Genomic DNA, 14,445 nt, shown 5'->3' on the forward strand with positions numbered 1-14,445 from the left:
GTTATAGACAATGAACACAATTGCATTTTATTGATGGCAATTGAAAGCAGAGATGCTGTGACGAGATTCTGAGGCCCATTATCACCTCAGGTTTCAGCATGATAATGCACTGCCCTATGTTGCAAGGATCTGTACAAATGGAAGCTGGAAGGTGAAAATGTCCCAGTTCTTCCATGGTCTGCATACTCATCAGATATATCATCCTTTGAAAATGTTTGGGATGCTCTGGATCGACGTGTACGACCACATGTTCCAGTTCCCGCCAATACCCAGCAACTGAGCACAGCCATTGAAGAGGGGTGTGACAACATTCCAAAGGCCACAATCAACAGCCTAATCAACTCTTTGAGAAGGAGATGGGTCGTGCTACATGAGGCAAATAGGTCAAACCAGATACTGACTGGTTTTTTGATCCATGCCCCTACCTTTTTAAAAAAGGTATGTGACCAACAGATGCTTATCTGTATTCCCAGTCATGTGAAACCCATAGATTAGGGCTTAATGAATTGTTTTCAATTGACTCATTTCCTTATTTGAACTGTAACTCAGTAAAATCTTAGAAATTGTTGCATGTTGCATTTTTATTTTTGTTAATTGTATAAGGAGAGAAAGTCTTGAATGGCAGCCTACTCAATGACTTGTAATGTAAGTTGTTGTCAATGTCTGTCACTTGCGTTCAAGTTCTCATATAAAAAAGGATTACACAGACACAATAAGCATTGAAAATAAATAAACTATATTCAATAAGGTCAACTTGAGTTGATTACATCTTTGTTTTTTCTAAACACATTACACCTCATGCCATAGTTTTCCTTTGTTTTTACCTAGATAAAAAAATGCAATATAATTTTCAAATAATTTATTACAGTATTGAATGAATGTAAATATCACATATCTTCATCAAGTCAGTCACTATTCCATACAAATGTCAGTCAGAGAGAAACGGTTCACAGATCAAACTGCACAAAGAACACATTGAAGAGCACGACCTGGGGTGGATCACCCCAATACAGAAAGTTGAGGGGCACGAACAGACACAGATATATCATACTCAAACAAACTGACAACCAAATGATCAGAGGCGTTCAGACATAGACAGGAAAAGTCAGGCTTTCTATTCACAGCTTTTGTAGCTGGTGAATAAATAAGTAGACTGTAGACACGTAATCAAAAAATGACAATTCACCTGCTGCTAGACCAAGTCGACATTGCTCAGTTCGTTGTAAGCGTGAGCAGACCATGCAAGCAGCCACCCAGGACAAGAAGAGAAACTATTTTGACATAACTCGATCCAAATGTAAACCTAGACGTCCATAAGAGACCATGCTAACACACAAGGGGTTCATGCATTTGCAGATAGGATGACATTTACTGCACACACACAAAACATCTGGGAGTGATATCTCATCTACAGCAATGGCAAAAGCTAGAAGTCATTAAAAAAACGGAACATTGTAGACAGTTCTATTCAGTAAAAGGCATATCATAACCAACCCAATGAATGTAAATGGCATTCTATATATCACAATGCTGAACAAACTGACAAGATACTTGCGATGTCCATTACTATTTTTATGTAAACATGCTAATCTCACTTGATAGTCTTCACGTTAATTAATTAAATATACAGTACCAGTCAAAAGTTTGGACACACCTACTCATTCAATATCTTTTATTTATTTTTCCTATTTTATACATTATAGAATAATCGTGAAGACATCAAAACTACGAAATAACACATATAGAGAATCATGTAACAAAAAAAAAGTGTTTAACAAATCAAAAATATAGTTTTAGATTTGAGATTCTTCAAAGTAGCCACCCTTTGCCTTGATGACAGCTTTGCACACTTTTGGCATTCTCTCAACCAGCTTCACCTGGAATGCTTTTCCAACAGTCTTGAAGTTCCTACATATGCTGGGCACTTGTTGGCTGCTTTTCCTTCACTCTGCGGTCCAACTCATCCCAAACCATCTCAATTGGGTTGAGGTTGGATGACTGTGGAAGCCAGGTCATCTGATGCAACACTCCCTCACTCTCCTTCTTGGTCAAATAGCCCTTACACAGCGTGGAGGTGTGTTGGGTCATTGTCCTGTTGAAAACAAATGATGGGATGGCGTATCGCTGCAGAATGCTTTGGTAGCCGTGCTGGTTAAGTGTGCCTTGAATTCTAAATAAATCACTGACAGTGTCACCAGCAAATCACCATCACACCTCCTCCTCCATGCTTCACAGTGAGAACCACAAAAACGAAGATCATCCGTTCACCTACTCTGTGTCTCAAGAAGACACGGTGGTTGGAACCAAAAATCTCAAATTTGGACTCATCAGACCAAAAGACAGATTTTGTCTAATGTCCATTGCTCGTGTTTCTTGGCCCAAGCAAGTCTCTTCTTATTGGTGTCCTGTAGTAATTGTTTATTTGCAGCAATTTGACCACGAAGGCCTAATTCACGCAGTCTCCTCTGAACAGTTGATGTTGAGATGGGTCTGTTACTTGAACACTGTGAAGCAGTGAACTCCAATGAACTTATCCTCTGCAGCAGAGATAACTCTGGGTCTTCCATTCCTGTGGCAGTCCTCATGAGCCAGTTTCATCATAGCGCTTGATGTTTTTTTGCGACTGCACTTGAAGAAACTTTAAAAAGTTCTTGAAATGTTCCTTATTGACTGACCTGTGTGTCTTAAAGTAATGATGTGCTTATTTGATCTGTTCTTGCCATAATATGGACTTGGTCTTTTAACAAATAGGGCTATCTTCTGTATACCACCCTTACCCTGTCATAACACAACTGATTGTCTCAAACTCCACAAATGAACAAGGCACACCTGTTAATTGAAATGCATTCCAAGTGACTACCTCATGAAGCTGTTTGAGAGAATGCCAAGAGTGTGCAAACATGTCATCAAGACAAAGGGTGGCTACTTTGAAGAATCTCAAATATATATTTAGATTTGTTTAACACTTTTTTGGTTACTACATGATTCCATATGTGTTATTTCATAGTTTTGATGTCTTCACTACTATTCTACAAATGTAGAAAATAGTAAAAATGAAGAAAACCCCCTTGAATGAGTAGGTGTGTCCAAACTTTTGACTGTTACTGTATGTCGGTTGGTAGAGGGTGCAACAAACACTGGAGAAAATAAGTGTTTTACTCCCACTGAGTGAGCCGAGTTGACTGCCCATCAAGATGAACTCAAAGAAGATTCAGGTTTATATTTTTGCACATTGCAACTACTCTCTTTGAAACATTGTAACGGTTCAAATGGTTTGCTTCAAGGAGCCGTTGAACAATAAAACATCATTAAAAAATATAAATAATTTAAATAATCTGGGCAACAGAAATGTGCATGTAGAGTATAAAAACATAAGACACAGTGATTTAGGAGAGAAATAATACATCAGCTAGTGGTACATCAAATGAACAGTTCAAGGGGAAATTTGCCTTCAAATTGGACAATTAGAGAAATAAATAAATGCCTCTTAATCACCTGCCTAAACCATCGGGGCTACATCTGTGGTGCTTCCACCATTACCAATATCATTTGAAAATAGAAAAATGTCACTTCTGTATTTTTTTTTGTTGAAGAAGAGATAAGAAGATGCTTTTCAAAAGTTGACTAACACTGTTAGTGAGGAAACACTGAGGAGGGCCAAGGTAACTGAAATCTTTGTATGTTATACAAGCATCAACAACCATATTTATACATAACTATTCTTAAGTGTGCATTCCAATTTCATTAAGTTGCTATTTGAATCAGTACATCTGTAGTTGAAGGGGTCAGTTTGTTTACTCACTTTATTTCCAAAATGTCATTACTCATTAATCCACTTTTTGCATTTGTAATATTTAAATGTTAGTCATTCTCACTGGTTGTACTCACTGACAACGCTACAGTTCAACTAGAGTTCAACTATCCTGAACTCTAAAATAAGTGGGGAAAACTCTCATACGACATAACATCTGTCTCTAGTATTGTGCAGCATATTGACAGAGCCTCACTGCTGTGTTCTAGTCTCTCTCCATATCCACCTCAGAACACCTGGCAATACTGAGATAAACACACCTCCATTTTGTGTCAGCCTTGTTGTCCTCTGTTATTATAAATGTTTTCTTAGCGACTCAGTAAGTCAGGCGATTGAGCCACGTGTAAGGACCATAGACAGTAACAGTTCACTGCCCCTCCCCATCTCCCACTATCTTACTTATTGCACTTTCATCTCATTGAGAATGGGGCAGGAGTAACAAAATATTATAAAGTAGAGTCAAATCCAGAGTAAACACAGTATACCTAAGTGGATCTTTCATAAAGATGTTATTTCAGTTTATATGTAATCATACACAACATGACCAAAATTATGTGGACACATGCTCATCGAAGGTCTCATTCCAAAATCATGGGTATTAATATGGAGTTGGTCCCCCCTTTGCTGTTATAACAGCCTCCTATGAAGGCTTTCCACTAGATGTTGGAACATTGCTGCGGAGACCTGATTCCATTTAGCCACAAGAGCATTAGTGTGGTCGGGCACTGATGTTAGGCGATTAGGCCTGGCTCCCAGTTGGCGTTCCAATTCATCCCAAAAGGTGGCCAATGGGGTTGAGGTCAGGCTAGTCAAGTTCTTCCACACGGATCTCGACAAAGCATTTCTGTATGGACCTCGCTATGTGCACGGGGGCATTGTCATGCTGAAACAGGAAAGGGCCTTCCCCAAACTTTTGCCACAAAATCTGAAGCACAGAATCGTCTAGAATGTCATTCTATGCTGTAGAACTAAGATTTCCCTTCACTGGAACTAAGAGGCCAAGCCCGAAACCATGAAAAACATCCCCAGACCATTATTCCTTTTACACCAAACTTTACAGTTGGCACTATGCATTCGAGCAGGTAGCTTTCTCATGGCATCCGCCAAAACAGATGGTGAAGCGTGATTCATCACTCCGGAGAATGTGTTTCCACTGCTCCAATGGTGGCAAGCTTTACACCACTCCAGCCGAAGCTTGGCATTGTGCATGGTGAACTTAGGCTTGTGTGCGGCTGCTCGGCCATGGAAACCCATTTCATGAATTTCCCGACAAAAAGTTATTGCGCTGACATTTCTTCCAGAGGCAGTTTGGAACTCAGTAGTGAGCTTTGCAACTGAGGACAGAATAATTTTTATGAGCTTCAGGACTCGGCAGTCCTGTTCTGTGAGCTTGTGTGGCCATTGTTGCTCCTAGATGTTTCCACTTCACAATAACACCACTTACAGTTGACCGGGGCAGCTCTAGCAGGCCAAAATTTTTTAGAACTGACTTGTTGGAATGGTGGCATCTTATGACGGTGCCACGTTGAAAGTCACTGAGCTCTTCAGTAAGGCCATTCTACTGCCAATTTTTGTCTATGGAGATTGCATGGCGGTGTGCTCGATTTTATACACCTGTCGGCAACGGGTGTGGCTGAAATAGCCGAATCCACTAATTTGAAGGGTTGTCCACATACTTTTGTATATACAGTTGGGCAAAAATGTATGTAGTCAGCCACCAATTGTGCAAGTTCTCCCACTTAAAAAGATGAGAGAGGCCTGTAATACTTATTTTCCACCATAATTTGCAAATAAATTCATTAAAAATCCTACAATGTGATTTTTCTGGATTTTCTTCTTCTCATTTTGTCTGTCATAGTTTAAGTGTAGCTATGATGACAATTACAGGCCTCTCTCATCTTTTTAAGTGGGAGAACTTGCACAATTGGTGGCTGACTAAATACTTTTTCGCCCCACTGTATAGTGTATATTACCTCTGCCACTTTTCTAAGCTAAGCAGTAGAGATTACTCTGAGCTGCCACTGGTTCCACACATTGCACAAAAATCTATTTGGTTTCGTGATCCTGCTCCAAGCATACACATACTCAACAAAGTGCAAGACAAGTCAAATTAAACAAAATATTAAATACTAGACTTTAAGGCAATAAATGGGTATGACGCAGAATGACTGTAGCGACGATCTGTAGTTACTGCATAACAGTCAGTACCTGATTAGAACATGATGAGAACCCATGGGTTGAAATGTAATCTCTCCCAGTTTCACTGTTACGTAAACGGAGCGGTTTGGATTTCAAAAGGTAAGAAACCAGAATAACCAGAAGAATAGGAGCATTTGGAACTAACACTGTTGGACAAGTTAGAGTACAGTAAGCCTCACTCCAAAATAAGTTAACTTATATGCCATGGTCTTAGGTACTGATGGTGGCCCAGTGTTGCTGTATTTTGGGCCAATTAGCTGGGGTTGGGTTGGGATATTTCCAGAGCAGCCTTTACTGTTAACAGGTGAGGAGCAGAAGCAGTCTGTATGCTCTTCACAGGTCTGGCTGCAGTCTGGACGTCCTGCTCTATGTGAACCATTCTCCTATGAAATACACACACACTGTATTCTCGTGTCACCACCCATGCATGCATCATTATCATTATTTTTGTCCATGCCGGTGCCGTGCTGTCAATATTATTCTGTCATGCATCTCTACCCACTATTCCACAGCAAAGACTTACAGCCCTCCACACCTAAAAGTTGTTCCGATATAGCATCACAAACGAGCAACGTTTTTTTCCCCTTCACAAATATTGATAGATTTCGATTGAATGAACAACAATATAGACATCTCGGTACAGAACTCTTCTGGTCCTGAAGTCTTACACAGGTGACCAATATCCTTACATATGATATATTTTGGACCAAACAAACGCTACCCTCAACCTCATCACCCCTCTCTGATTTTACCTTTACACCCACCAAAGTACAATGAATAGTTACTGTCCACTGAGCAAGCGTGGAGCCAAAGGGATACAGTATATTTGTAAAGTTGACTTTATACCTGTATTCAATTAACGGATTGTTTTTGAAATGATAGCGTTGGATAGCGATACACTCTCTTGTAGTATCATATTTCTAGGAGATGAATGTGTCGTTTTGTGCTGTGCTTCAGTGGATAGTAACTCACCCTTGGACAGTAACAAATAATATTTACACCATCAATGTGCCTGCATTGCTAAATCCTCATTTCACTCGTATGGCGGTTGCGAAAGGTCATAAAAATGTACAATGTCTCAAACATGATGGTGATGGAGGACTCTACTGTCTGGAGTGGAATGCAGATCTATGATCTCCACTGTAATATCTGAAGTCCAGTGAGATGTGAACAGGAAGAGCCTCAAGAGCTGGATGTGAGACTTTCTTTATTCAGAGTGATGCCTCCAGAAACTCTGGTCTTCCCTTCATTCAGAAGTCCACAGATGAGGAGGCAAATTTATATTTAATCCCTCTGGATCGCTCTGTTTAACTTCAATGGATGTGACTGTAGTTATGAGAAAGAATAATGTCTCGTCGAGGAGCTTACACAAGCGATCTCCAAAATTCATTTTCCTGTCAAGTCGGAGAGTGGTGACGAGTTTCTGAACACCATGCATTATATCTGTTCCCATTGGCCACCCGATTCTACCATATCTGTAGAGAAGTCCCTCTATTAAATACATCTACTCTCATATAGTATATAAGCATGTATTTACACCAACACCGCATTGAGACCTTGTTTTAATGTCATGCGGAATTCCCACCTCTCTATAGAAAAGTAGAACTGCAACTTGGGGCTTTCAGTTTTGTTGTTGTTTTACTCAGTATCTCCCGTTGCTAAATGTAAACATTTTACTCATTGATCAACCATTTTCATGGTGCTCCGTCATAGCGACTGAAGATGGACCCATTCCACTACTACGCAGTGGTGTAAAGTAACTAAGTAAAAATACTTTGACTTAAAACTTACTCCAAAAACAAGTTCTGTTCTCTACCTTACTATTTATATTTTTGACAACTTTGACTTGTACTCAACAACATTCCTAAAGAAAATATATCATTTTTTACTTCCATACCTTTTCCCTGACACCCAAAAGTACTCGTTACATTTAGAATGCTCAGGCAGGAGAGCAATATGGTCCAATTCCACACACCTATCAATATAACACATTGTCATCCCTACTGCCTCTGATCTGGCAGACTCACTAAACACAAATACTGCGTTTGTAAATTATGTGTACGATTTGGAGGATGCCCCTGGCTGTCCATAAAAAATACATTTGTGCGGTCTGGTTTGTTTAATATCCGGAATTTGATGTATAGCATTTACTTTTAGTTTTACTCAAGTCTGACAATTGAGTATTTTTTGCACCACTGTACTTTGAGTCTGGTTTGCCTCTGCTGCAACGGTGATAGAGCTATGGCCATCCCTGCAAAACCCATGGTTTTGCTTCAGTTAAAGCAGTCTAGCTGGACCCAATATCATGTTAGGCAGCCAGCTGGAATGAATAGAATGCCACTGCAACACTTAGTTTCTACACACCTGTCTGTCACTTTCTCTCTTTCGCTCTCCCTCTTTTCCAACATGCTGGTTTACATTCTGAACATGCTTCCTTCTTTGACATCTTCATCACTTCCTTGACCAATACTTTGTTTTCTCTCCTTCTCTTCCTCGTTTGTCCAGTGAGTGTGTATAACATTTGAGTGTGCAATAGGAGGTTGATGTTAACTGGGTGTCATCCAGGCTCCAGGCCACACACAACCTGTGTGGTGCCCTTGTTACAGTATTGTATGTGTGTGTGTTTGTCTTGGTGAGAGACTACATTTGCATTTGTTGGCACATGCATGTAGTTATATGTACAGTTCATATTTCAGTATGTGTTTGTATGTAATTGTGTGTGTATATCTGGTATGTCTATAGATCCCTTAGGTATTAGTGATCCAGTGACAATGACCAGGTCCCAACCTTTGGCCTGGGCCCTGTCCTGTTGTAGATGTGTGTATTATAATAACTATAATCTATATCAGTGTTTTGACTAGTAGCCCTGTCTCTGCTCTCATGTGTCCTCTAAAAGCCCTCTATGTGGCAGTAGGCCTCCAGGCTGGAGAAGAGGACGTAGAGGAACCAGAGGCCCAGGAAGAAGAGGCTGGTGATGATGCGTGCTGTCCGCGGCCCGCCCAGCTCCCCCCCGATAGAGGGCCGCCGGCGGAACAATAGCACGCCCATGCAGATGAAGGCGAAGCTGGTGAAGAGGGTGACGGAGAAAGCCAGGGAGCCTGGGTCCACGCGGAATTCCTTGCCCTGCACCTTCCAGTAGATGGCCGCCACCGACCACGCCACCCCGATGCCCAGGAACACGTTGACCGCGTTGCTGCCCGTCACATTGCCCACCGACGCGTCAGCGTGCTGGTCCTGCGTAGCCGCCACCTTGCTGGCAAACGTGTCTGAGGAGGGAGGGAGGAGGGTAGGGAGGTTGGGAGAGAACAGAGAGAAGAAAGACAAGTGAAGAAGTGAGAGAGAAGTAGCTGTCATCACGGCTTTCAGCATAGTCATACTGTTGTCATAAGTCAACCACAGACAACACCTGTTACCATAAACATATTTCGTTGTGGTCACACAAGGATTTCACTAACTGGCCAAGCTGCAAGGCAGGAAGTTCTGCAATTTCCCAAACCGTAATGCTATTACTGGCAACCTTATACCTGACCCCTCATAAAATGAGGGCAGCTGAAAATAAAGATAAACATCGCATACTTCATTGCGAAAGAAGAACATTTCGTCAAATTTGAGCCGCTTATCAGACTCCACCACAAAAACAGAGTTGACATTAATCCCACATACGACAATGATGTAAAATGTGCGGAGATGATCGGTCAAATTGCTGACATAATGAAAGAGCGCCTGTCAGCGAATCTGAAAGCCGCGAAGCATCTTGCCTTTCTAATAGACGGAGACACTGATATATATCCAACACCTAATGTGAGATTGTCTACGTACGCTTGTTGGAGGATGGGAAGGAAGCCAGTCAATCTCCTGGTCGGACAACATACACTTGAGCACTCTCATGCCATTGGTAAGTTGTTCCTCTTTATAAGCTTTATTCTTGTGTAATGTTGAATCATTATTCATATTGGAGATCATTTAGTTTGTCAGAAATACTTTTGTGTAATTGTTTTTTTGTGTTGTCATTCGAGGTGTTTTGGATGCCACCAAGGCCACATTTGGTGCTGTTTGCCCAGAGGAGGATGGACGGTCATGGATGAAGAAGTGGGTCTCCTTTGGGGCAGATGGTGCCTCCATGAACATGGGCCACCGTGGGGGAGTGATTGCCCACCTACAGAGAGAGGCAGGGGGGCATATAATCCCAATCCACTGTATGCCACATACGTTTGTAACTAATAAATTCTCTATGATTTAGTTTTATTTGCTAGCAGAGATTGTTAAACAATACTGTCGGTGTGCTAAGTGGTAAATGGTAAATACCACAGAATTATTGTTTTCTGCTGGCACAAGAGACAGGGGGGGAAGGAGACGGTGAATTGTTTGGAAGATTCTGTTCTGACTTTCACAGACTAGAGCTGGCAATACTGACCATTTAGAAGAAAGAGCCAAAGGTGTCTGTCGTGTACGATCTTCTGAATCTGATATGGAAGACGTATCACTTCAGCTGAAAATCCAAACGAAAACTCTATGTTCTTGGGCAAGAGCTCGTCGGTGTGGATATTTGCACACCGTCTAGCGTCAAGGGAACTCGCTGGATCCCCCATGTCCACAGAGCCCTCAAAGTGTTCCTTTGGCATGGACAAGACAAGGACCTCTAGCGTCAAGGGAACTCGCTGGATCCCCCATGTCCACAGAGCCCTCAAAGTGTTCCTACAGCATGGACAAGACAAGGACCTCTAGCGTCAAGGGAACTCGCTGGATCCCCCATGTCCACAGAGCCCTCAAAGTGTTCCTACAGCATGGACAAGAGAAGGACGTCTAGCGTCAAGGGAACTCGCTGGATCCCCCATGTCCACAGAGCCCTCAAAGTGTTCCTTTGGCATGGACAAGACAAGGACCTCTAGCGTCAAGGGAACTCGCTGGATCCCCCATGTCCACAGAGCCCTCAAAGTGTTCCTACAGCATGGACAAGACAAGGACCTCTAGCGTCAAGGGAACTCGCTGGATCCCCCATGTCCACAGAGCCCTCAAAGTGTTCCTACAGCATGAACAAGACAAGGACCTTGCCACTGACAAAGGCCAGTACTCCATTGTTCTGCAGCACATGGAGCACCTGGCCGTACCATCAACAACAGAAGTTCAAGGGCGGGCAAAGGTCAGTTTTACACAGGAAATGTAATTCCACACTAGTTTTAAAAAATAGGTTCAAGACTCAAATGAACTTTCAGAATCAAGTAATTGGCAGGTGACAGTGTATTTATTCACTACTTAACAGATAAAGTGGGAAATGGAGAATGCACTCTTTTGTGTATTCTGCCATTTTCTTTCAGACATGTTTTGAGGAGCTAGCCTCACCCTGCAAAGAAATGACCTGATCCTCCCCCAAGTCACGTCAGAGTTGAGGAAGACGGTGACCAGACTGGAAGCACTAAAGCTTAGGGCAAAGGCAGGTTGGCATGCTGGACAAGATCCAGACCATGCTTGCTCATGATGAGAGGAGATTCCAGGTGTGTTAGGATGAGAGCTTGTTATAATGTAAAATTGATGATTAAGACAGATTCTCAGTGTGAGAATCAATGTATTCGTTGCCCAATAGAACGATTTGAGATAAGGAGGGAAATCCAGTGGAGAAGTCTTTACATTTTTTTAATGGGAGACAGACAAATGGCCAGACATTTCATTGTGTGTGTGTGTGTGTGTGTGTGTGTGTGTGTGTGTGTGTGTGTGTGTGTGTGTGTGTGTGTGTGTGTGTGTGTGTGTGTGTGTGTGTGTGTGTGTGTGTGTGTGTGTGTGTTATTTCTGTTAAAGGGAATAACACTGAAGGGGAATCTGAAAGGCTTCATGGACCTCACCCCAATCCCCAGCTGAAGCAGCACATGGAGGCGGCGATCAACATCGGCGTGGATGATCTCAAAGCCAGGTTTGGTAGTTTGCTGAAGGATGAGGGTGTCCAGACCCCAGTGGAGTCTTTCAGAGTGCTAAACCCTGACACCTGGCCAGAAGACCAGGCCAGCCTTCTCACCTTTGGCGATGATGGTGTGGCAGACCTGATGAGGCATTTCAAGAAGCCTCTAGAGAGTTAAGATTTTATTTATTTATTTGTATTTTACACCCCTTTTTTCTTCCCAATTTCGTGGTATCCAATTCTTAGTAGTTACAGTCTTGTCTCATCACTGCAACTCCCGTACGGACTCAGGAAAGGCGAAGGTCAAGAGCCATGCGTCATCCGAAACACAACCCAACAAAGCCGCACTGCTTCTTCACACAGCGCGCATCCAACCCGGATGCAACATGGCTGCAATCCAGGATGAGTGGCAGGAGCTGGAAATCCTGGTCAGCCACAATTTTAAGGACAAGTCCTACAGTGGCCTGTTAACAAAGGACCCCTACAGGCACAATTACAAGGTAGACTAACAGTCCTGAGTGGTTATGTATGGTATCCTATGGTTGGTTTTGATAAGTTAATGGTAAGAGTTTAAATGAAATTGAAAGATATAATCTTTTCGCTAGAACATACTGGAGTTGGTGCAGCTTATGCTGGTGCTGCCCATTTCACCCGCCCAGTGTGAGCGAGGTTTCTCTGCGCAGAACTGGATTAAGATTTCGACAAGGAGCTGCCTTGGGTTCTCCACCGCCGAAGACCTGATGAGAATAAGCCTGGAGGGGTCTCCTGTCGAGGAGTTCCATCCCACTTCTGCCGTGGACCACTGGCTGACCTCTAAGCGTGCCCGGCGGCTGACCTCTAAGCGTGCCAGTCGGCCAACATACAAAAGCAGCTGGACAACTGATATCCGTTGTGTCTAGTAAGCATGGGTCCATGTGTGATTTTGGTGGTATGTGCTGTTCCACAGATGTGTGTCCCTTAGTACACGCTCACACACGCAGTATAAATATATATGTGATAAATTGTTTGTTAATAAACTCTGTTACATTTTTCACTGTGCTCCTACATTTCTTTGTGTGCTCCTACACTTTTTCATTTAGGAGCGCATGTACTCCTTGGAAAAAAAGATAGCGTAGAGCCCTGGGCCGACCACGTGTATGGTGTCGTGTGGGCGAGTGGTTTTCTGATGTCAACATTGTGAACAGAGTGCCCCATGGTGGTGGGGTTATGGTATGGGCAGGCATAAGCTATGGACAATGAACACAATTGCATTTTAATCGATGGCAATTTGAATGCACAAAAATACAGTGAGGCTCATGTTTTTTTTAAATGTATCTGTGACCAACAGATGTATATCTGTATTCCCAGTCATGTGAAATCTATAGGTAAGGGCCTAATACATTTATTTCAACTTGACTGATTTCCTCATATAATAATAATAATAATATATGCTATTTAGCAGACGCTTTTATCCAAAGCGACTTACAGTCATGTGAACTGTAACTCAGTAAAATCAATGAAATTGTTGCATGTTTCTATTTTTGTTCAATTAAGCATCATCTCTCACCAGGAATGGAAGTACCCAGAGCCACAAACACTACGGCAGTGACAGTGTCCCTGAGACCCACAGTGCAGCCGAAGTGGGAGGCTAGGTCCCCGATGACAGCAGTCAGGATGCCGATAACCGAGATGGACACGAAGAAGCAGGCCCAGCCATTCCAGTACTCGGTGGGCGGAACGAAGGCGAACAGAACCTTCCAGAACACCGTCAGGAAGTGCATGACGTAGTCGTAGCAGGATGGCAGACGCTCCTCACGCCCCTCTTCATCATCGTCATCACCTGGGAGGGGGGGACAGTAAAACATAAGAGCCACATATACAAACACACTCATGTACGGACGCACACCAGTGGTGGTCGGTGCCATTTAAGATGAGGGAGGACAATACATTTTGTTTATGAGCATGGCCTTATTATCTATTACAGAATACTGGGTGACTCTCATTCATATTCCATTCACCCAGCTCAATGTAACATCGATAGGTTTAGGCTACTACATGATACTTGAATTTTCCCTATACCCATCATGAGATTGCTACAACCGAGCCTATGAATGAAAGTTTACAGCGTAGGTATACAGGTCGTGAGAAAAATCTAAGTGACCGACAGTGACACATTCGGTACCACCTAGCACACTCTTGCCTACATCTAGCTGATCTAGGGTGTACTCATTAGTCCAACAGTTCCAAACGACAGTTTATATTGGACAAACTCAGGTGTGTTTATCCCCGTTTCATTCTGTTTGCTTATGTTTTTGTTTTACAGAATTGGAGGAATGAATACACCCATAATCACACTCAAACACAGTTCACTTTCATAGCAGCCACATACAAACAGTATGATCACTTTGCTCGTTGTATATTTCTTCTCACATCTACGCACACCTTTCGGACTTCAGTGCACAACACATCAGCTGTCTGTGACCAGGAGAAAAAAACTGCTACAATCATGCAGTACAGTGTACAGTCAGCAAGCAGTTTAGCAGTTACACCAGCGAGCCCCGGTGGC

At 42.6% G+C, this 14,445-nt stretch overlaps 1 protein-coding gene and 1 long non-coding RNA gene across 3 annotated transcripts in view; one reads left to right on the forward strand and one right to left on the reverse strand.

Annotated features, from left to right (window-relative positions):
• Positions 1 to 643: 643 nt before the first annotated feature.
• LOC118397292 (sodium/calcium exchanger 1-like) overlaps positions 644 to 14,445 on the reverse strand; it is a 115,083-nt gene continuing 101,281 nt past the window's right edge. For both annotated transcript variants that reach the window (XM_035791911.2, XM_052467424.1), the window contains 2 exons: positions 13,447 to 13,719; positions 644 to 9,276 (listed from right to left, as the gene is read on the reverse strand). In XM_035791911.2, the coding sequence (XP_035647804.1) occupies positions 8,900 to 9,276; positions 13,447 to 13,719 (650 nt within the window). In that variant the 3' untranslated portion in view covers positions 644 to 8,899. The remainder of the gene's footprint in view (positions 9,277 to 13,446; positions 13,720 to 14,445) is intronic.
• Positions 11,315 to 11,901, forward strand: LOC127908632 (uncharacterized). Its single transcript, XR_008067814.1, has 2 exons — positions 11,315 to 11,502; positions 11,804 to 11,901. It is a non-coding gene; the product is annotated as an uncharacterized LOC127908632 (long non-coding RNA).

Source organism: Oncorhynchus keta, chromosome 18 (genome assembly GCF_023373465.1).
Source record: "Oncorhynchus keta strain PuntledgeMale-10-30-2019 chromosome 18, Oket_V2, whole genome shotgun sequence".
In the NCBI taxonomy this organism is placed as follows: domain Eukaryota; kingdom Metazoa; phylum Chordata; class Actinopteri; order Salmoniformes; family Salmonidae; genus Oncorhynchus; species Oncorhynchus keta.